The 24,812-nt window shown below is 45.0% G+C and overlaps 1 protein-coding gene across 2 annotated transcripts in view; it reads right to left on the reverse strand.

The window, feature by feature from the left end:
• Window positions 1-24,812, reverse strand: part of grm3 (glutamate receptor, metabotropic 3) — a 49,684-nt gene that overhangs the window by 11,460 nt on the left and 13,412 nt on the right. Inside the window, exons 2-6 of one of the 2 annotated variants that reach the window (XM_036976060.1) lie at window positions 10,750-10,815; window positions 6,057-6,715; window positions 5,721-5,864; window positions 4,385-4,654; window positions 3,132-3,768 (exon numbers count right to left, since the gene is read on the reverse strand). In XM_036976060.1, coding sequence (XP_036831955.1) covers window positions 3,132-3,768; window positions 4,385-4,654; window positions 5,721-5,864; window positions 6,057-6,377 — 1,372 coding nt within the window. In that variant the 5' untranslated portion in view covers window positions 6,378-6,715; window positions 10,750-10,815. Of the gene's footprint in view, window positions 1-3,131; window positions 3,769-4,384; window positions 4,655-5,720; window positions 5,865-6,056; window positions 6,719-10,749; window positions 10,816-24,812 lie in introns of both variants that reach the window. The other variant, XM_036976052.1, reaches the window with a different exon arrangement.

The following is a 24,812-nucleotide window of genomic DNA, read 5'->3' on the forward strand; positions in this document are numbered from 1 at the left end:
TCCCATCTCTTGAATCACCCTGCAAAGGCAACACGCCATTACAAAACGTTTTGCAAAACAACCCCGAGACCTGACCACTGCTGCTGAAGATGACTGTAGGTGTAGGCCTACATCCAGATAACCAAGGCTTTATTTTAATTGTTCAGGAGGACAGACTGTAAACCAGGGAGAGCTGAACAACCTTGTAGATTGGTATATATATAGTAGAGGAAATGCTGCCCTTATCCACGGTAGAATCTGTCATTATTAGGCTACTTGTATTGGTGTATAGGCCTACATAACATAACATTTACATTGTTTACATTGAGTGAGGACACGCAATGTTTTGGTGTGTAGCGCAAAAGTAATATAACGAGTAGTGCAACAAATTACTTTTATTGTGGAGTAATAAGTAAAGTAATTTGTTATTGTTGAAAAAGTAATAGGAAATATATTACTTTTTTGTAACCCCAAAGCTGGTGTTTAGCGGTTGGCTTTGAGAGAGCTCATATCTACAGTACTACTTCGACTATCGGCCATAGTGTCAGCTTAATTACCATAGCAACAGCATAGCTACAGAGAGGGCTCTGGCCTAGAAGAACATTGAGACTGCGCTAAATGATACACATCACACACATGCAAACTAAAGCACACAAAATGATGATCATCATCATCCTAATCATCAGAAGCATCAGTCTGTTCAGCCTCATCCTCCTGACTTTGATCACCACTGTACCATGTCTTTCTATTCCTAACTGTGACATGTCTGTTGCAGTAAGAGTGGAGGGAGGGATGGATGAGGGAAGGAGGGTGAGATAGAGAAAGGAGGGAGGGAGGGAGGGTGAGAGCAAAGATTGGGAGGTAGGGTGAGAGAGGGAAGGAGAGGGGAGATTGACTATGGGGATGCTAGTAGATCAGAGTGACAGATCAGAGCGACTCCCCCCATCTCTCTCACTTTCTCTCCAGCCCTCTATCTTCAGACTTATTCTTCCCACCTCCACTCCTGCTCACTGGAGGCTGTGGCTGCGGCAGCCTCTCTCCTCTCCCACTCTTCCTCTCTCTCTCTCTTCCTCTCTCTCTCCCTCTCTTCCTCTCTCTCTCCCGCTCTTCCTCTCTCTCTCCCACTCTCCCTGAGACAGCCTCTCTCCTCTCCCTCTCTTCCTCTCTCTCTCCCTCTCTTCCTCTCTCTCTCCCACTCTCCCTGAGACAGCCTCTCTCCTCTCCCTCTCTTCCTCTCTCTCTCCCTCTCTTCCTCTCTCTCTCCCCCTCTCCCCGAGACAGCCTCTCTCCTCTCCCTCTCTTCCTCTCTCTCTCCCTCTCTTCCTCTCTCTCCCACTCTCCCTGAGACAGCCTCTCTCCTCTCCCTCTCTTCCTCTCTCTCTCCCACTCTCCCTGAGACAGCCGTGCTCTGAGCCCTTTGATTTGCAGCTTGAGAAATGAAGATGTGGAATTTCAAAGAGAATCTTCCTCTGCTGACGCATACTGTCCCACTCCACCAGCAACCCAGCTCTACCTCCCTGCCTCCCCCTCTCTCTCCCTCTATCTCCTATCTCTCTTTCCCTCCCGCTATCTCTCCACCTCACTCCACCTTTCACTACTGCTACCTTTCTCTTTACCTCTACCCACTTCTGTCGACCTGTCAGTCTCCCTATGCCAAAACCTCCCTCTTCCTCTCTCTCTAAAGCTGTAGTGGCAGTGCTGTTTGTTGAGGTATTTTGATGTCCCCCATTGGTCATGGTTAGAAGGGGAATAAAAAGCTCAAAACCTGTCTGTCTGTCTGTCTGTCTGTCTGTCTGTCTGTCTGTCTGTCTGTCTGTCTGTCTGTCTGTCTGTCTGTCTGTCTGTCTGTCTGTCTGCCTGCCTGCCTGCCTGCCTGCCTGCCTGCCTGCCTGTCTGTCTGTCTGTCTGTCTGTGTGTCTGTCTGCCCGCCCGCCCGCCCGTCCGTCCATCCGCCCGTCCGTCCGCCCGCCCGTCCGTCCGTCCGCCCGCCTGCCTGCCTGCCTGCCTGCCTGCCTGCCTGCCTGTCTGTCTGTCTGTCTGTCTGTCTGTCTGTCTGTCTGTCTGTCTGTCTGTCTGTCTCTCCAACAGCAGTGTATTTATACCTATGTCTTTGTACCGCACCTGCCACTCAACCCAATCCGATTTTTCCCTTTTCCTTCTCTCCAGTCTTCAGAGACGCTCCTGCTATATGAACACACACACACACACACACACACACACACACACACACACACACACACACACACACACACACACACACACACACACACACAAACACAAACACACACACAAACAACACACTCACACACACCGCACACAATCTCACACGCACACATGCATGCATGCACTCACTCACAATTGTATTATTACTACTATAGGAGTCTCTATTAACTTGAACTCTGTGCTGTCATATCAATTACACATATCTAATAGATGGCAACCAGCAAGCATTACAGTACATGTCAATTAAGGTGAACTATTCTTATACGTTTCCTGTTGCTATGCTTGCCAAAGCAATTCTTGCATATCTCTCTCCCCTTCTCTCTCTTCTAATGAACCCTCTTTCCTCCCCATTTCATGTCTCTCCCTCCCCTCAAACAGACCAAACAGTAAAGTTAATGTTGAGCATTCCCTTTCACCTCTCTCTTTTCCACTGCTTCCATCCCTCACTCTGCCCCTCTCCTCCCATTCTGCCAGGTCTACAGTACTGACCTGTGAAGCTGATGATCACAAGGTAGTCTACAGTACTGACCTGTGAAGCTGATGTAGAGGAGGTAGTCTACAGTACTGAACTGTGAAGCTGATGATCACAAGGTAGTCTACAGTACTGACCTGTGAAGCTGATGTAGAGGAGGTAGTCTACAGTACTGAACTGTGAAGCTGATGATCACAAGGTAGTCTACAGTACTGACCTGTGAAGCTGATGATCACAAGGTAGCCTACAGTACTGACCTGTGAAGCTGATGTAGAGGAGGTAGCCTACAGTACTGACCTGTGAAGCTGATGTTGAGGAGGGAGCCTACAGTACTGAACTGTGAAGCTGATGTTGAGGAGGTAGCCTACAGTACTGACCTGTGAAGCTGATGTTGAGAAGGTAGCCTACAGTACTGACCTGTGAAGCTGATGTTGAGAAGGTAGCCTACAGTACTGACCTGTGAAGCTGATGTTGAGGAGGTAGTCTCTGTAGAGCTTACGTCCATCCAGAGCCTTCATGCTGTCACAGAGCTTGCTGGTGTTGGAACACAGTGTTCTCTGCATCTTATCGAGGGCGTGGGCCACAGCGTATACCGCATTCACCACAAACATGATCTTGGACTCCGGCTCAAAGTTACTATCATCCACCAACACACCCTTCTCACAGGGAGGGAGAGAGAGAGACACAGTTCCCCCTGACCCTACTGCTCCTGCCCCAGCTCCTACTCCTCCACCCCCTCCTCCAAGCGAGCACTGGAACTTCTGCTCCCAGAATTCTCGGTACCAGGGGTTGCGGTGGTTTTTGATTGGATCCAGAGACAGGAAGTAGCGGTTGAATGCCGGCACGGGATTGGCCGCCAGCTCCAGGGTGATGGCCCCGTTGGCTGTGGCCTCATTGCCCTTGACAATGCTCTCCTGTGCCCCCCAGCCGTCACTGGCCACCCAGATGAAGGTAGCGTTAAGTCGAGCAGCAGCAGAGAGGAGTTCCCGAGCGTCATCGCTGCGCAGGAAGAGGACAGCCACGCGGGCGTTGGGCTTCTGGAGGAGCTGCCTGATCACTGCCTCATAGGACTTCTTAGCGTTAGAGCGGCCCACCTGGACATGAGAAGGAACATCCTTCAGTTATTTACACTGGACACAGAGGGAGTAAACACACATCCGAAAGAGGTCTACTACAGATGTAGGATCTTTATTTGATCACCCTGTTGCAGGAGAACTATCCTCCACTGCAGGAAACGTTAAACCTGTATTGCAGTTTGTAATTTCCACTTTGAAATTTAAGACTTGATTTTCCCTTACGAAAAATGTATCAACCCCTACAAAATTGTCCATTAATTATAATAATTTACATTTCCTGTTGCTGCAGAATTATTTTCCTTCTGTAGCAAACTGGCTCAAAATAAAACCTGCATCTGTACATAGAATAGTAGGCTAAAATACATAGTAGCACGCTGTAGGGTTAACCCTATCTCCTTCTCCTGTTGTTTCTGTCTGATCAACCTCTCATCTCTTCTATGATTGCTCTTCTATATTCTAACATAGGTCTGCGCCTATCTCCTTCACTGTCAATCTCCCTACATAATCTCCTGATAACCTTATCTCCTTCACTGTCAATCTCCCTATATAATCTCCTGATAACCTTATCTCCTTCACTGTCATTCTCCCTATATTATCTCCCGATAACCTTATTTCCACTTCTATCTCTCCCTACCTTCTCAGAGGTAGCGATGCAGATGTTCCTCATACGGGCTTCCTGTTCAAAGGCCTCAATGCCCGTCTCTCCGTAGTCTCCCTCTGATGCCACCGTGGACACGTAGGTCCAGTTGAACAGCCGCAGGATCTCTGCCATGGCCTTGGCCTGGTAGAAGTCAGGGGGCACCGTGCGGGCAAAGTAGTCATAGCGTGTCTTGTCGCTGAGCTTGGCGCTAGTGGAGGCATAGCTGATCTGAGGGATCTGAAAGAGGCGCAGTAGGTTGGCCACCTGGGAGAGAGAGGCAAACAGACATGAGAAACAGACACACACAGATGCAAATCCACACACACAGTTGTGCAAGTTTATACACAATAAACTGCGTATTCATCCATTAGTGATGGACATAAGGGGTCTAGGCTCTATATGATATTCACTTTTTTTCTGGTCTCGTTCTCCTGATTAGGATTTTACACACACACACACACACACGCACACGCACACGCACACGCACACGCACACGCACACACACACACACACACACACACACACACAGTGACTGCCCTGTGGGCACACAGGCCAAACAACAACAAAGACTGTCAACCCGGAGAAAACAAAGAGTAATTGTATGTGGTGAAAAACAAGTGATGAGGGATAACAATGCCTATCAGAGAGAGGAGGAGAGTGGACTGAGGTCAGAATACACTGGGCTCTCCCCTCAGAGTGGGGGAGTGACAGCTTTTAATACAAAGAGAGAGGTGGAGAGGAAGAGAAAGAGAGAGAGATTGACTAAAAAAAGAGAGACTGAGAAAAACAGAGACAGAGTTGTAGAGATGAGGGATTTGGGTCTGATAGAGTAGAGGAGCACTGTGGAGAGGAGAGGGAAGGGGAGGAGAAGGGGAGAGGAGAGGGGGTAGAGGAAAGGAGAGGGAGGAGAGGGGGTAGAGGAAAGGAGAGGGAGGAGAGGGGGGTAGAGGAGAGGAGAGTGGGGGAAGGGAGGAGAATGGGGGGAGGGGAGGAGAGGAGGGAGGGAGGAGAGGGGGGATGGGTGTAGAGGGGGATAGGGGATGAGAGGAGATGATGCTTTGTGCAGTCACAGAAGAAGAGGAGGAGATGTTATGCTAAATTATGCAAATCACCTTACTCTGTCACAATACCATACCACTGGAGCTGTGTGAATGTATTTGTGTGTGTGTGTGTGTGTGTGTGTGTGTGTTTGTGTGTGTGTGTGTGTGTGTGTGTGTGTGTGTGTGTGTGTGTGTGTGTGTGTGTGTGTGTGTGTGTGTGTGTGTGTGTGTGTGTGTGTGTGTGTGTGTGTGTGTGTGTGTGTGTGGGTGTGTTTCTGTGTGTGTGTTACCTGTATAGACACACTGCTATAGGATCCTCCTATAACTCCAGCAATGGCCAGGGGAATGTCTTCCTGTAGAGCGTAGGATCCATCAGGACAGATAAACTCTGTATCGTCCACCTTGGTCAGAGATGCACGCACAAACTCCAGCGCCTGGGAAGCACACACACACATACTCAATAAACACTTATTTAAAGTCTGTAAATGTAATATTGACAGTGTTTTCTATGAGCTACAATTAGGCTTACCTTGATATTTATTTAAAGGGCAAGCTTATTATGCCATTTGTATCATTTTTCTACAGCAAAAGCTTAAAAAGCAGGAAGAAATCAAATGCTCACCAACCTGTTCCAGTGCATATGTATCTCTAGAACATGTGTCCAGTATGTGAACTCCCAGACTGACTCCAGGCAGTAGAGTAGGATCAGAGTTGATCCTGTCTATAGCAAACAGCATGGCCTCCAACCTCTGGATCCCTCTGTCCTCGTTCACCCTCCCACACTCCTCTATCCCTCCCCCCTTCTCGTGGACTGGGAACAGCCCCCCCAAGACCAGGTCTCCCTCGATCCGGATCTCTCGACGGGGGTGAGGGGGGTCCACCCCCAGAGACACTAGCACACACCGACACAACACAGCTAGGAGGATTGTAGAGATGCGGGATAACATAGTGGAGAGGAGAGGAGAGGAGAGGAGAGGAGAGGAGAGGAGAGGAGAGGAGAGGAGAGGAGAGGAGAGGAGAGGAGAGGAGAGGAGAGGAGAGGAGAGGAGAGGAGGGGAGAGGAGATGAGAGGAGAGGAGAGGAGAGGAGTAAGGTTAAGGGTTTGGAGTGAGGGGTTAGAGGTCAAGAGTATGGGTCAGGGGTGAGGGTTCAAAGGTAAAGGGGTGAAGAGTCAAGGTGAAGTAGTGCGGTCACAGTAGCTGCTGGTCTGTTTGTGGTCCATCGAATGGTCAAGGAGAGTTCAACTGGACCACACATGAAGGAGCACACGGTCTAGACATCAGACCTTCTAGAGGAGAGGAGAGGAGAGAGAAAGAGGAGGGGGGGGGGGTGCAGAACAACAAGAGATAAGGCTAAACAACTCATCTCAAAGCAGCTCTATGTATCTACTGTACAAGTGACAAACTCCATGTTTTGTGCTGACATCAAATATGTTAGAGTTATGTTCGAGTTTTCTGAGAGTTATGGGAGACTTTTGGGGTATTGTTAACAAGAGCTGACAGTAATGTCTACTTCACAGCCAGTCAGACCATGACTAAAAGGATAGGAGACGGTTTGGAGAATGCCTCTCTCTCTCGCTCTCTCACTCTCTCCCTCTCTCATCCTCTTTCTGTCTCCCCCCTCTCTCAGCTTCTTTCCCAAATCTCTCTCTACTGCAGCAAACTCTATTACTCTTCTCCCTGCGCAATGCTGTGTGTGCCTGCGTGTGCGTGCATGTGTGTAGGTGTATGTGTGTAGGTGTATGTGTTTAGGTGTATATGTGTATGTGTGTAGGTGTTTGTGTATGTGTGTAGGTGTGTAGGTATGTGTGTAGGTGTATGTGTGTAGGTGTATGTGTTTAGGTGTATGTGTGTAGGTGTATGTGTATAGGTGCATGTGTTCAGGTGTATGTGTGTATGTGTATATGTGTAGGTGTATTTGTGTAGGTGTATGTGCATAGGTGTTTCTGCCTGTGGCTGTTTTAGGATAAGTCTGTTCAGATAGCTGATAGGGTCAGGGTTCAGAGCCCAGGGTTCAGATGCCACTGCTCTGGAACTCTTCCTGAATCTGAACTCTGTTTCAATGATTCCTCACTCGCCCATGCCTTACACTCTGACTGTTTGTGTGTGCTCCCACATACCTGCCTCCACTGACGCAGACACAGCACATTTTTTGTGAGACTGTGTGTGTGTGTGTGTCTGTGTGAGTGCCCAAACTGATGCTAAGTCCTCAACTAAAGCTCCCTTTCTGTTTCCCTAAGCCCAGAACATGCCTATCTACCCAGCAGAACTAATACCACTGTCTCTTCACAACCAACAATCTAATTCTATTCCACTGAACCCCCTGAAATAATGCCTTACAACACATACGTTCCAACAACACAACAGAGAGAGAGAGAGGGATAGAGATAGGGAGAGAGGTTCACTATGTATGATCTGAGTGCTTTCTTCTGTCCTATCAGTGTGTGTGTGTGTGTGTGTGTGTGTGTGTGTGTGTGTGTGTGTGTGTGTGTGTGTGTGTGTGTGTGTGTGTGTGTGTGTGTGTGTGTGTGTGTGTGTGTGTGTGTATTGTCATGACGTTGGCCTGAGAGGGAGGTTTATGACCCCCATAAATACCTTTCCCCTTTTTTCTCTCTCTACTCTACCGATGTGACTATTGAAAATCCCTTTGTTAACATTGAGAGAGAGGCTGGTGACATCAAATGATGGGAAACGGAACCATATGTCGGTAATCCAACCAGTTGAAAATATGCTATGGGACTTAATCAGTTCAGTTCAGTTGATGTCTGAGACATGATTACTGATGATAGGATGACATAAACTGTATCTTGAAAGGTCTACACATTATAGTTATCAGATTCACATAGAAGTGTAGTGCAATTTAAATGTTTAAATATGAAACTATTTGTGAAATATTAAATGTAATTTAGTTTCTTAATGAGAGAACGGTTTGTCATAGAGTAAACTCTGCCAACTCAGTGGCCCCGCCCATGTGAACAGACAGTGGTTGTAAACTATGAGACACGGCCCTCTCTCCCAATCCTATATAAGCCCCTTGACTAAAATGTAACTTCCTGTTCCAAGGACGTGTGGACTGGCAGTCCCCTCGTTGAAAGGACAAAGACCACCCACAGAATTAAGCCAACCTCAGCAAGAACCTGACAAAATTAGCATTGAATTTCAATGTGAAGGTGACGACCGACACGCCAGAAGGAAGAATTTCAGCATGAGTTTAAAGCATGGCAAGTTGGTATGAACTTTGAACTCTTATTCACTAAAGAAGTGATACCTCCTAGCCGTTGCGTTAGCGCAGCAACAGTAAACGTGGGCTAGGAAAGGATGGAGGACGTATCCAGTCTGACACACACAACGATACTACAACGTATCAAGTTTACCACCAGAGACAATCTTCAGAGGACCAGAGATCCATGCTGGACCATCCGGTCTCCCATCTACGAACAATCTACCGAAGCGCAGTTCAGAGTAAATATGTATTGCATTCTCCTTTTTCAAATGGGCGGTAATTTAGAATGCATAAGATACTGTATTTACGATAGCATAGCTGCCAAGGCCCGATAGAGACATAGTTTCTCCCTTTGTTCCTCAGTCTTCCCGCTCTTTCATTCAAACCCAACCCCCTGTCCTTTGTGTAACCAGGCGTCATGTCGGCTCTGTCCACCAGGGAAGTTTTCTTTATGACATCATTTGTAATCAATGTATGATCCATTCTGTGTAGATGTAATTCTGTGTGATTATTTAGGTATTTAGTAAATAAATAATTAAACCAAATTTTGTATTGCTGATTAAACTTGTTAGCCAGGGTTTGTGAAGATAACCAAGAATTTACAACGTTCAGATGAGACTAAACAAGGTGACGATTAAATATTGACTGCTATTGATGTAAAAGACTACTAGGTCTTTAAGAGTTTATTCGGAAGATAACAGCTCTATAAACATTATTTTGTGGTGCGACCGACTTTCTAGTTAATTATTTATCTGATTAGCTTAATCAGGTAGTATTAATTACAGAGAAATTATTTTATAGAATAGCATGTCATCTCACTTAATCGGGCATAGCTAAAGACACGACAGTATGTATGTGTGTCAGCATGTAGGCGGATGAAAGATTCTCTGAGATGCAGTCAGCTCTGAGCTCAGATACACCAATAGGCTGTTGCTGTGCATACACTCTAGTCTGTTACTAACTCTGCTATGTTTAACACAATGTACTCCTTCTATAGTATACTGTAGGTAGTCCCAAACAGTAGGTTCATTACTGTAGGTTGTCTCATCAATGGGGTTATTCTGCAGCTAGTTTATCCCCCACTAGGTTCTGTACTGATGAAAGATTCAAGCGATCTTTTCCAAGATGACATCACGCGACAAGGAAAAGCGTGTGTGTGTTCGTGTGTGTGATTCAAGAGCAGTGAAAATTAACAGGATTATTCTTGCAGGGGCGAAAATGTGCCCTGAGTTAACTTTACGATCAGTCTCCCACCCAACCCCCCTATAGACTGTTAACTCCTATGAACTTCCCACTCTACAGAAGAGAAATCTTATCTAAATAACATGAACATACTGTCCTGAGAGAGAACTCACCACCCCTTCTCTTTATTTCTTTCTCTCTCTCTCTCTCTCTCTCTCTCTACCTCTCCCTCTCCCTATTCCCCCCTCCCTCTCTCCCTCTTTCCCCCTCTCCCTCCTTTTCTCCCTTTATCTCTCTCTTTATGTCACAGCCCTGCACCACAACTTGGTTGACCAGCGTTTTGATGAGCACCATGTTTTATTTTGTCTCCTCTATCACTCCTCTCCTATCTCCTCTTTTTTTTCCTTTACTACTCTGCTGCCTCTTTCCTTTCTTCTCTCTCTTCTATCTCTTCTTTTCCATCTGCTGTCCAGTGTGACTCTCAATCTCTGGAGAGAAAGACCACATAGAGAACAGATATAGCCCATTGTGGTCTTTTTCGTGTACGTATGTGTTTTCGGTGCAGATAGCGTTGGAGACTAGCAGCCGTTCACCCAGGGCCTTTCTTTAACAGCATGCTGTAATCTAATTGGCAGTTCATAAAATTCATGTTCAACTGATAAGTCAAATAATAATATCTTAAAACATTCCTATACTACACGCACATACAAAAATACACACATCACACGCATACACACATTACGCACATACACACATCACACACACCGCATTCTTACACTAGCCAGCTCTTGGTTGGCTTATGATGACATGTATCTGATAAATAATGTCGTGCTGTAATGTGTTCCATTGAGAATGTAGGTTATGGTGTCTGAAAACCACACCATAACATTCCCCCTAAATCGTGCAGTATCTTACCTGACAAGAACCAGACAAGACAAAGAGCTTCTGGGTCATGGTACATAGCTACATCACCAGAGAAACCTAGAGAGGTAGAGATAGAGAATGGGTCAGCAAACAAACAACGTTTAGGGACACGCACATGCCGACGCCCACGCCCACAACATCCAGTTAGTCTTGGTTACATGGTTCACAAATTGGACAAAGAGAAAAAGAGGGAAGAGACAAAAGGAACATGAATGAACGGTAAAGATGGAGAGTAGCAGATCTCTACCCTGATGTAGACTGTTAGCGTGTTACCGAGAGACTAATCATGACCTGAACTTACAGCCTAAAGGTCACCTGCTACATTATCTTTCACTCTCCTCCCCTTTCTCTATCTCTACGCTCTTTCTTTCTCCTCCTGCTCACCCTCTCTCTCCTATCTATCCCCTCTGTCCTTTCCTCCTTAAGCTGTGACTATGTTACACACACAAGACAATAGATATTCCATTCTTGTCAAATGTGTGCTCTGCTCACACCTACAGTACTTGCAATGCGTAAAACACTTAAGCTCATCACAGCGCAGGGGACACCAAGAGACACGAGCGCAACTAAAAAAAAATATTTAGTTTATAATCAGCTTCACACTGCACTTCCACAAAATGTGGAACCAGTTTTTCTCTCCCATCCCTCTCCAATAGGCAGGGTTGTTGATAATGACACGCACCCTGCAGAGAGAGGACATGCAGGGTCGATGGACCACAGTAATCACCCCTCTACACTGTGTGTGTGTTTATCTGTGTTTATCTCGTCTGTCCAAAAGCTCCACCATTGGTGTGAGAGAGCTACAGACCTCTCATTACAGGGTCACACACGAGCAGAGCCTTTTTCTGTTTCCCTTACTTTCTGTGTGGATCTCTCTATACTTGACTCTGTCTCTCTCTTTCTCACTCCATCTCTCTATGAAGCATATACATAAACGGTGCACACCATGCAGGATTTTCCACAGAAAACATCAAGATGCCGTGCCTGCTTGTGTGCGCGTGTGTATGTGTGCGTGGGTAAGCATGTGGGTAAGCATGTGTGTAAGTTTGGTTTTCCAGAAACACTCCTCACACTCCTACCTATGTGTTGGGTAAGATGGACAGTTCATTTGTTATTTACAGAGTGTGTTTTAGGGTAGGAAGAATTGTTGTTCCGTAAATAGAGAGGTACAACTAAACACACACCAGCACCCTACACACAGGCCTAAGATGATTCAACAAAACCCTGGTCTAAAGACTACAAAAAGTACTAGGAGTATATTATGTATATACTCCTAGTATATATACAGCGTACAGAGGCCCATTATCAGCAACCATCACTCCTGTGTTCCAATGGCAAGTTGTGTTAGCTAATCCAAGTTTATCATTTTAAAAGGCTAATTTATCATTAGAAAACCCTTTTGCAATTATGTTAGCACAGCTGAAAACTGTTGTCCTAATAAGCAATAAAACGGGCCTTCTTTAGACTAGTTGAGTATCTGGAGCATCAGCATTTGTAGGTTCGATTACAGGCTCAAAATGGCCAGAAACAAAGTATTTTCTTCTGAAACTCGTCAGTCTACTCTTGTTCTGAAAAATGATTGACAAGTAACTAAAGATCTGGTACAACTCTGTATACTACTCCCTTAACAGAACAGTGCAAACTGCTTTTCTTTCAAAAAGGACATTTCTAAGTGACTCCAAACTATTGAGTTACACCCCCTCTTTGCACTCAAAACAGCTTCAATTTTTCGGGGCATTGACTCTCCAAGATGTCAAAGGCGTTCCACAGAGATGTGGGCCCATGTTGACTCCAATGCTTCCCACGTTGTGTCAAGTTGGCTGGACGTTCTTTGGGTGGTGGACCATTCTTGATACACACATGAAACTGTTGAGCGTAAAACAACCAGCAGCGTTGCAGTTCTTGACACACTCAAATGGGCGCACCTGGCACCTACTGCCATACCCTGTTCAAAGGCACTTACATATTTTGTCTTGCCCATTCACTCTCTGATGGCACATGTACACAATCCATGCCTCAATTGTCTCAATGCTTAAAAATCCATCTTTAACCTGTCTCCTCCCCATAAACTACAATAAGGGATCATACCTTTCACCTGGATTCGCCTGGTTAGTCTAGCTCATAGAAAAAGCAGGTGTTACTAATTTTTTGTACATTCCAGACCATCCTGTCCTGTTCTGTCCCTAACAGCTCTATTCAGAATTGAGATAAGTGCACTGATCTCAGTCATTCAGGTAAATCATTCATTGATGTCAATGGGAGACTTGGGAGGAAATGTGGGTTAAGTGCGTGGATCTCAAGTCAGAATACCGTCCTAACCATGTTGCGATTGCAAAAATCTGCCAGAAATGTAGTAGTGTATCAAATAAAACGTTATTGGTCACATACACGTGTTTAGCAGATGTTATTGCGGGTGTAGCGAAATGCTTGTGTCTCTAGCTCCAACAGTTCCCTTACTATCTAACAAATAATAGCTAACAATTTCACAACATATACCCAATACACAAAAATGTAAGTAAAGGAATGGAATTAAGAATATAAATATTTATGGACAAGCAATGTCAGAGCAGAATGGAGTTGAAGTTACTAGCCTTCCATTTATTAAAGTGGTCAGTGATTTCAAGTCCATGTATATAGGCAGCAGCCTCTAATGTGCTAGTGATGGCTATTTAACAGTCTGATGGCCTTGAGATAGAATCTGTTTTTCAGTCTCTCTGTCCCAGCTTTGATGCACAAGTACTGACCACGCCTTCTGGATGATAGCGGGGTGAACAGGGAATGGCTCGGGTGGTTGTTGTCCCTGATGATCTGTTTGGCCTTCCTGTGACATCGGGTGCTCTAGGCGTCCTGTAGGGTAGGTAATTTGGTGATGAATTGTGCAGACCGCACCACCCTCTGGAGAGCCCTGCGGTTGCAGGCAGTGCAATTGCCGTACCAGCCCGACAGGATGCTCTCAATTGAGCATCTGTAAAAGTTTGTGAGGATTTTAGGTGCCAAGCAACATTTCTTCAGCCTCCTGAGGTTGAAGAGGCGCTGCTGCACCATCTTCACCACACTATCTGTGTGGGTGGACCATTTCAGTTTGTCAGTGATGTGTACGCCGAGGAACTTGAAGTTTTCCTCCTTCTCCAGTGCGGTCCCGTCGATGTGGATAGGGGGGTGCTCCCTCTGCTGCAAAGATCATTGTGCTGTTTCGGATCATGTCCAGGTGTGTCTGTTAAAATATGTGTTCTGTTTTGACTTTGGACAACCAAGTGAGGGTCTAGTATTTATTGAATAGATCTAATAAACAACATGATGAAGGCAATGGTTCTACTTTTAGCAATAAATTAGCTTTTTAAATGTTTTATTCCATTGTCTTCCAAGTGTTATTCAATTTCCTCCTTCAGTTTACTTCTCAATTCATGCACCTTGGTTGGAAAGCTTGGTAGCGGCAGTGATCCCTTCCCTTTGCAGCAGATCTGTTCAACTCAAAGCTGGCTGTTGCTTCAGACAATGAGAGATCTGACAGAGCTAGTGACTCGATGATAGATACTGCTGCTACCAATGCACTAGAGGTAGCATGGTATCAGATTAGTCTAATACGGGTTAATACCTATAATGTGCATCTTTTATCACCATTAATCCATCCTAGTCAATAATCAATCATGTGTTCTCTGGTCCTTAATGACCTGCTGACCCCTACACAGAGCAGGGCTAATTAGAGTAACGATCAGGCCTCACGGTCAGCGCCCTGCGGGTCACAGGTCATAGCCAGAGAATTAGAACTTATAGAATGGAGTCAGCTCTAACATTCATGTGCCCACTAAAAGCCTATTTAGTGTTATGGTTGTTTTGAATGAGAATGTCTGTTCTATGATTAGTAATTATATGGTTGGGTAACAATGGATGCCAATGTGTACATAGTTATTTTTTTCTTCTCCATACTAGTTCAGCACCATAAAGGGGTTACTGTGAATTTGACAGTAGCTTACAATCAGCTCAGTGGCAAGTAAAGTTCTGTATTTCATATTACAGTACACCTACTGTAATATAAATACGGTATCAAAACAAGTACTGCGTAATGACAACAGTACATTACCGTAAAACTGAATTATGCTGTTAAAAAAGTAAATGCTACCATAATCAGAATGAATGAATTAATGGATGAATGAAATTGAGGGGAGGTGTTTGTATTTCACAGTATCTTACCGTAATTACAAGGATTTGTCACGCCCTGACCTTAGAGAGCCTTTTAATGTCTCTATTTGGTTTGGTCAGGGTGTGATTTGAGGTGGAAATTCTATGTTTTGTTATCTATGATTTTGTATTTCTATGTTTTAGCCGGGTATGGTTCTCAATCAGGGACAGCTGTCCAGTCAGCCTCCAGAGACGGCCTCCAGCCCGGGGCCCCAGCGATGAGGGTCCCATCCCGGTGCCCGCAGCGACGAGGGTACCATCCCGGGGCCCCCAGCGATGAGGGTCCCATCCCAGGGCCCGCAGCGACGAGGGTACTCATCCCAGGGCCCCCAGCAACGAGGGTGCCCATCCCGGGGCCCCCAGTGACGAGGGTGCCTATCCCAGGGCCCCCAGTGACGAGGGTGCCCAGTCCCCGCTCCACCTCTGGCTCACTCCGCTTTGATGACGCCTCTGGTGTGGGGAACCTCACCGCCGCCCCCGGACTGGGCACCCTCGTTGTGGGCCCCGGACTATGACCCGTCTCTGTAGTAGCACTTTGCTTGATGCATAGTGAGGACACTGACTATGTGAAGGGTTCACTCCTGGGGTGAGAGGGAGGGGTGCTGGCGGCTGGAGAGATCATTGTTGGCTATTACTCCAAGAAGAGTTGCCTGCTAGTGCCCTGACTGTGTGTGTGTGTGTGTCCTGCATTTCTGCTAGGCTTAATGTGTCTCTGTAACATTCACACCACTCTGTCGAAGAAACAGAGTAACTACAATCCACTGCTGCTACATGTAGGTCACCACATAACAACACACAAACACACACACACACACATTGCCATTACCCTTAGTATTTATCTATTTATTATAACCTGGGTGGTTCGAGCCCTGAATGTTGATTGGCTGACATCCGTGGTATATCAGACCGTATACCAAGGGTATCATAAAACATTCATTTTTACTGTTCTTATTACGTTGGTAAACATTTTATAATAGCAATAAGGCATCTCAGGGGTTTGGGGTATATGGCAAATATACCACGGCTAAGGGCTGTGTCCAGGCACTCCGCGTAGAAGGTACCTGCACTGACCTGTATATACTACCACTCCAGTACCCCTGCATATTGAATAAGGTACTGGCACTGACCTGTATATACTACCACTCCAGTACCCCTGCATATTGAATAAGGTACTGGCACTGACCTGTATACAGTGGGGCAAAAAAAGTATTTAGTCAGCCACCAATTGTACAAGTTCTCCCACTTAAAAAGATGAGAGAGGCCTGTAATTTTCATCATAGGTACACTTCAACTATGACAGACAAAATGAGGGGGAAAAATCCAGACAATCACATTGTAGGATTTTTAATTAATTTTTTTGCAATACTTTGTTATATACCCTTTGTAGGCAATGACAGAGGTCAAACGTTTTCTGTAAGTCTTCACAAGGTTTTCACACACTGTTGCTGGTATTTTGGCCCATTCCTCCATGCAGATCTCCTCTAGAGCAGTGATGTTTTGGGGCTGTTGCTGGGCAACACGGACTTTCAACTCCCTCCAAAGATTTTCTATGGGGTTGAGATCTGGAGACTGGCTAGGCCACTCCAGGACCTTGAAATGCTTCTTACAAAGCCACTCCTTCGTTGCCCGGGCGGTGTGTTTGGGATCATTGTCATGCTGAAAGACCCAGCCACGTTTCATCTTCAATGCCCTTGCTGATGGAAGTAGGTTTTCACTCAAAATCTCACGATACATGACCCCATTCATTATTTCCTTTACACGGATCAGTCGTCCTGGTCCCTTTGCAGAAAAACAGTCCCAAAGCATGATGTTTCCACCCCTATGCTTCATAGTAGGTATGGTGTTCTTTGCATGCAACTCAACATTCTTTGTCCTCCAAACACGATGAGTTGAGTTTTTACCAAAAAGCTCTATTTTGGTTTCATCTGACCATATGACATTCTCCCAATCTTCTCCTGGATCATCCAAATGCTCTCTAGCAAACTTCAGATGGGCCTGGACATGTACTGGCTTAAGCAGGGGGACATGTCTCGCACTGCAGGATTTGAGTCCCTGGCGGCGTAGTGTGTTACTGATGGTAGGCTTTGTTACTTTGGTCCCAGCTCTCTGCAGGTCATTCACTAGGTCCCCCCATGTGGTTCTGGGATTTTTGCTCACCGTTCTTGTGATCATTTTGACCCCACGGGGTGAGATCTTGCGTGGAGCCCCAGAACGAGGGAGATTATCAGTGGTCTTGTATGCCTTCCATTTCCTAATAATTGCTCCTACAGTTGATTTCTTCAAACCAAGCTGCTTACCTATTGCAGATTCAGTCTTCCCAGCCCGGTGCAGGTCTACAATTTTGTTTCTGGTGTCCTTTGACAGCTCTTTGGTCTTGGCCATAGTGGAGTTTGGAGTGTGACTGTTTGAGATTGTGGACAGATGTCTTTTATACTGATAACAAGTTCAAACAGGTGCCATTAATACAGGTAACGATTGGAGGACAGAGGAGCCTCTTAAAGAAGAAGTTACAGGTCTGTGAGCGCCAGAAATCTTGCTTGTTTGTAGGTGACCAAATACTTATTTTCCACCATAATTTGCTAATAAATTCATTAGAAATCCTACAATGTGATTTTCTGGATTTTTTTTTCTCATTTTGTCTGTCATAGTTGAAGTGTACCTATGATGAAAATTACAGGCCTCTCTCATCTTTTTAAGTGGGAGAACTTGCACAATTGGTGGCTGACTAAATACTTCTTTGCCCCACTGTATACTACCACTACAGTATTGACTATACTACCCCTGCATATTGACTACGGTACTGGCACTGACCTGTATATACAACCACTCCAGTACCCCTGCATATTGACTAAGGTACTGGCACTGACCTGTATATACAACCACTCCAGTACCCCTGCATATTGAATAAGGTACTGGCACTGACCTGTATATACAACCACTCCAGTACCCCTGCATATTGAATTAGGTACTGGCACTGACCTGTGAAGGGTTCCCTTCATCTAGTCAGTGTCCTCACTATGCATCAAGCAAAGTCACCTACAGTGACGGGTCATAGTGGTGTATAGACACCCCAGCTTAAAATATACAGTCTGTGAATTCCACTGATTATTTATGTAGGCCTATTTTGTCTTGCACTTGTATTGGAAAAAACAATGTACTTATTGGCACCCACGTTCCCTATGCGTATAATTACTCATCATAGAATAGACATTAATTCGAAACAACCATAACACTAAACAGGCCTTTATTGCAACACAATATTGGGTACATGGATGTTAGAGCTGATTCCATTCAATTAGTTCTAATTTTCTGGCTATGACCTGTGACACGCAGGGCGCTGAATGTGCGGCCTGATCTTTACTCTAACAAGCCCTGCTCTGTGTAGGGGTCAGCAGGGCGTTAAGGACCACAAAACACATGATTGATTCTTGATTAGGATGGATCAATGGTGATGAATTATGCACATTATAACTCTTAACCCTTATTAGACTAATCTAATAACAGATAACCTCTAGTGCAGTACAGGCAACTTTGATGGGGGTGGGCGCCACAAAACATCGGAACTCATTATGAGGGTCCGCAGATGCTCGCGGGTCTGCGTATACACATCCATACCCCCCCCCCCCCACACACACACACACACACACACACACAGCGAGGAAAATATATATATATTCTATGCAATTCTGTACATTTTGCCATGGGGCGGAGAGAAGATTCAGTAATTTTATAACACATTTAATGCCATTCTTCTCATTTTGCTGTCGGCAGAGACATTTTGTTTAACGTTACATTTACATAAGTATTCAGACCCTTTACACAGTACTTAGTTGAAGCACCTTTGGCAGCATTTACAGCCTCAAATCTTCTTGGGTATGACACTACAAGCTCGGCACACCTGCATTTGGGGAGTTTCTCCCATACTTCTCTGAAGATCCTCTCAAACACTGCACAGCTATTTTCAGGTCTCTCCAGAGATGTTCGATCGGGTTCAAGTCCGGGCTCAGGCTGGGCCACTCAAGGATATTCAGAGACTTGTCCCGAAGCCACTCCTGCAGTGTCTTGGCTGCGTGCTTAGGGTCGTTGTCCTATCGGAAGATCAGACTGGGGCAAAGGTTTAAGTCCTGAGCGCTCTGGAGCAGGTTTTCATCAAGGATCTCTCTGTACTTTGCTCCGTTCAACTTTCCCTCGATCCTGACTAGTCTCCCAGTCCCTGCCGCTGATAAACATCCCAAAGCATGATGCTGCCACCACCATGATTCACTGTAGGGATGGTGCCAGGTTTCCTCCAGATGTGACGCTTGGCATTCAGGCCAAAGAGTTCAATCTTGGTTTCATCAGACCAGAGAATCTTTTTTCTCATGGCCTGAGAGTCCTTTAGGTGCCTTTTAACAAACTCCAAGTGGGCTGTCATGTGTCTTTTACTGAGGAGTGGCTTCTGTCTGGACACTCTACCATATTGGCCTGATTGGTGGAGTGCTGCAGAGATGGTTGTCCTTCTGGAAGGTTCTCCCATCTCCACAGAGGAACTCTGTCAGAGTAACCATCAGGTTCTTGGTCACCTCCCTGACCAAGGTCCTTCTCCCATGATTGCTCAGTTTGACTGGGCGGCCAGCTCTAGGATGAGTATTGGTGGCTCCAAACTTTTTCCATTTAAGAATGATGGAGGCCACTTTGTTCTTGGGGACCTTCAATGTTGCAGAAATGTTTTGGTACTCTTCCTCAGACCTGTGCCTTGACACAATCCTGTCTCGGAGCGGAGCCAGCCTATAGGGAGGAGGTCAGAGACCTTGCAGTGTGGTGCCAGGATAAAAACCTCTCCCTCAACGTGATCAAGACAAAGGAGTTGATTGTTGACTACAGGAAAAGAATGACCGAGCACAGCCCCATTACTCATCGATGGAGCTGTAGTGGTGCAGGTTGAGAGCTTCATGTTCCTTGGTATCCACATCACCAACAAACTATTATGGTCCAAACACACCAAGACTGTCGTGAAGAGGGCAGTCTCCCCCCTCTTTTCAGTCTCCCCCCTCAGGAGACTGAAAAGATTTGGTATGGGTCTTCAGATCCTCAAAAAGTTCTACAGCTGCACCATTGAGAGCATTCTAGTCATAGACTGTTGTCTCTGCTACCGCACGGCAAGTGGTACCGGAGCTCCAAGACTAGGTCCAAAAGGCTTCTTAACAGCTTCTACCCCCAAGCCATAAGACTCCTGTACAGCTAATCAAATGACTATTTGCATTGTCCCCCCCACCCATATTTTTACACTGCTGCTACTCTCTGTATATTTATCTATGCATAGTCACTTTACACCTACCTACCTACCTCTCTACCTCCCTACCTACCTCCCTCCCTACCTACCTACCTACCTACCACATATTACCTCAATTACCTCAACTAACCTTTGCCCCGGCACATTGACCCTGTACAGGTACCTCCTGTATACAGCCTCGCTACTGTTATTTTATTGTTGCTCTTTAATTATTTGTTATTTAGTTAGTCGAGTAGCAGCAGTGTATAAACAAATGGGGGGGGGGGGGGGGGTAGAATTGTTCAGCAGTCTTTTGGCTTGCGGGAAGAAGTTGCTAAGGAGCCTTTTGGTCCTAGACTTAGTACTGTTTGCCGTGCGGTAGCAGAGAGAAAGGTATATGACTAGGGTGACTGGAGCCTTTGATCATTTTCTGGGCCTTCCTCTGACACCGCCTATTGTACAGGTCCTGGATGGTAGGAGCTTGGCCCCAGTGATGTATTGGGCCATATAAATGCCTATGTAAGAATGCTGTACATGCTCTTCACTAAACTCAGGGCCCTGGGTCTGAACCCCTCCCTGTGCAACTGGGTCATGGACTTTCTGACGGGCTGACCGCAACTGGTGAAGGTAGGCAACAACAGCTCTACCACGCTGATCCTCAACACGGTGGCCCCACAAAGGTGCGTGCTTAGCCCCCTCCTGTACTCGCTGTTCACCCATGACTGAGTGACCACGCACGTCTCCAATTAAATCACCAACTTTGTTGACGACACAACAGTGGTAGGCCTTATTACAAACAAGGATGAGACAACCTACAGGGAGGAAGTGAGTGTCCTGATCATTTCAATAACGGGTGCAATAAGTCTACAAAACGATTGGTTTAGTTTAGAAAAATGTATGTTATTTAACTTTGTGTAGCAGAAGATAAATGTATTGATTAATGAATCAATCAGTACACATGCAAAAACATAGACATTGACAGTATGCAGCTGAATGTTTATTTATTTTTCTTAATTCCATTCTTTTACTTTTAGATTTGTGTGTATTGTTGTGAATTGTTTTTACATACTACTGCACAATTAGATACTACTGCACCGTTGGAGCTAGGAACACAAGAATTTCGCCATATCCACAATAACATCTGCTAAATATGTGTATGTGACCAATAAAATTTGACTTAACTTTGATTTGAACTCCGCTTGGTTGCTAATGACCTGAATTTCCTACTACGCTACCAGGTCTGTGGGCATGACAGAGATTGGCCACAATTTAATGGCCAGAATACAGTTCTGCACTTTTCTAAATCAAGTCAATAATTGTTTGATTACCAGACAACACCAACGCAAAAATAGCAGTGCTCAGGGACACTCGATGTAAAGTGAGCAAAATGCTTTGGGGATTTGAACTCGTACATTTTTCGGCAGAAGTGCATTAATGTTTCCGCAGTGCCACCAGGTACGTCATTATTACCAAGAACATATATCCACACGCTCAAAATTAGGGTACGGTTAGGGTACAATGTTGTTCCCTTGGAAACAAAAAGGTCAAAGAAACACATAAGGTATCTTCAGAGGTACACATAGAGTAGGAAGTCACATGGTACTGGTCAGGTCCTCCAGGGTACATGTACGGATAGACTATTATAATGGTACATTTTTCTATCCAATATTTTGCATGTAATGTACAATCATCACTACGCTTTGAAATGTAGGTGGGGGCAATGTACCGGTAGGGTTCAGTAGCATATTTGGGGGCATGGTCTAATACATGTGTATTTGTGCCAAGCGTCATTGGAGGTGTTGTACCAGTTTAAGTGGTTGATGGTTATGTTATCAAAGTTTGAGCAACTGTTTTAATATGGTAAGTTTTACAATCGTAAGTGAATTTGATGTTAATGAGCAGAACTGTTGAGATGTTACTGTGCATTTCACAGTAAATCAATAGTTAGTTAGTTTCCTGGAAGTTGTGAATTCTGTGTTACTGAATTGGCCACCAGTTGTCAGTATGTTATTGTAAAATTAACAATAGGCAGTAACTGCTACTAACTCACTGGCAACTGATTGCCAACAGCATAACTGGCAACCTAACTGTTAGTAAGTTGTTGTAAAATGCACAGTAGCATACTTGCAACTCGCTGCCAGTAGCTCAATATCTTCAATTAACTTTTCTGGTTAAAATAAAGTTTCTAACATTAGGTGACAACTATTATGCATTATTTGTGGTGACTACACTTGGGACCCAGCCTCACTTGTCATCAACCTCTAGGTTGGCAGCAAACTGACCTTCCTACCACACCATCAGGTGAGCATGACAAAGATCAGCCACAGTAAGTTACTGTGAATTTTATAATAACTAGCAAGTTGACAGTAAGTTATTGAAAGTTAAACATGAACTTCATGATGACCAACTGCCATTAAGTCACAGGAAAATATACAGTTATCTTAACAGTGAAGCTCTTGATTGTCACAACCTCTTACAAAGACTGTATAACTGGGAGTGGACAAACAAGGTGCTCAATCTACATCAACATAATGATGAAACCACATCAACTGGTACAACACTTCCACTAACGGTTGGCACAATTATTTTTTACAACAAAGACCAGCTTGGTCTGCCAGCATTACCAGCTAGACCATACTGGTCAGACCAGCTTGACCAGCATCCAACTGGCACTGACCAACATAGACCAGTATGAACCAGCTTGAAATTTATGCTAATCTATACTGTTTCTTTCCCTTAGCTTTTTTGCTATTTCCCTTTTCACCTACTCATTGCTTCTGAAGTGCAACAGATGTTACATGCCCTGTGTCCGGTGCGAGCCTACATTACGTATGTATGTTGAATGGACCTGGGATATCCGGTTATGCCTTTCTACTTTTTTGCTATGGATATCCGGTTATGCTTTTTGTCTGTTTTGTAATCCAGCTCGTGTCAGGGCACTCTCTAAGCAGCGTCTCTCCCACTCTGGATTGTGGAGGCATATAGCAGTGAGAAGAAAGGGTTACTTATCACTCCACTAGGGGTCTGGCAGAGTCTGGAGAGTTGTTAAAAAGGGGAATGGAATCACTTTAGGAAGTACATTTAGGCAAAGAGATGTATTCAATCCACTAATACAATAAACATAAAAACATCTCTATATTTTTATTTGAGCTATGGTCAGTGCCATTTAAATTGCCATAGTAACGACTGATGCCAGTGCTTCACTGGCAGGAATCAGCAAATTGTCTGTGGTATTGAGTTTTCGCGCGGAGAGTAAATCGAAGAGAGTGAGGTTAGGTGCGGACAACGAAGATGGCAACAACAAGTAATAATTCAAACATGAAATGTTTGGCTGTATGAATTGGCTCAAAACAAATCCCCCAGTAAACTACCATTGGCTGCCCAAGGACCCACAACTTGTGAAGAAGTGGCTCCATGTCCTGAAGAGAAAGGTTGGCCCAGCTCGAGCTACGTTGAAGCACTCTGGTTGCACCTCCATTTGAGATTCCGAGGGTTTTGGTATAGGGGTTACTGACCAACCATCATCAACATAGATGACTTTGGAGTCAAGCAAAAGCGACTGAACGGAGGAGGCAACGCGAGTCCATGCAATGGAGCCTGAGGTAACGTTAACCGGTCATGACTGTTGTTGAATGGGCTAGCGTTAGACACTGGACAACTTTGTTGAATGGGCTAGCGTTAGACACTGGACAACTTTGTTGAATGGGCTAGTGTTAGACACTGGACAACTTTGTTGCAACTCTAGTTGAAGGTAACTAGCTAATTGTGTCTGAAGTGTTTTGTGTAACACCGTTAGCAAGCAACAACTGAAACTGCAACAAATTTTCTCTGTGTACCTTTGTTATTAGGTAGTTACAGTAGCTAGCTCCCACCTCAGATAGTCATGTTACTGTAATACATTGTTGACAGACTTGTTTTTATAGTGTTTTGTTAGTTCCACCTCATTTAGCTAAACTCAAGTTGACATAGCTAATGTTTCCTGAAAAATAAATGTCCCTGTATTTGCTGTGTGTGTGTGTGTGTGTGTGTGTGTGTGTGGACAAAGCATACAAGTCAGGTAACTTGTTAATGGCAATTAATGCATTTGGGTTCAGTTGTCTTAACAAAACGTTTGTTTGGTTTCAGGATGACATCTTCATCCCTGAAGAAAATGTCATCGTGGAGGAAGTACAATCAAATCCATGTTGTTTCTAAGACTATTGGCTGGAGAAGTCTAACCAATCTCAAATTCATAGACAGAGCTATAGATGCAACAACTGACCATCCATGAAATCAAACTTGTAATCTTGTTTCTATGATCTACCATTACCATGTACCTAGTTCGCTTTGGATAAAGGTGTCTGCTAAATGTTATATTAAAGCCTCCTTTGATTCTGCGAACTAGCTTCCCAATGTAGTTACCATTCCTTTCCAATAGATGGCAGCCAACGCTAGTTGAAGTCACTACTCTAGCGACAGGGACACGGGATTAGTGTGCGTTGAAAGTAGTTTTATCTTCAAAGCAAGTTTCTGGTTACGCTTGAACCTGTTGTTATAACATTAGTGGACAAGCTAACTAAGGTGATTGGGCTCTCGAGTGGCGAGTGTGCTCCCGATACACTGCATCTCAGTGCAAGAGGCATCA

This window comes from Oncorhynchus mykiss, chromosome 1 (genome assembly GCF_013265735.2).
Source record: "Oncorhynchus mykiss isolate Arlee chromosome 1, USDA_OmykA_1.1, whole genome shotgun sequence".
Taxonomy (NCBI): domain Eukaryota; kingdom Metazoa; phylum Chordata; class Actinopteri; order Salmoniformes; family Salmonidae; genus Oncorhynchus; species Oncorhynchus mykiss.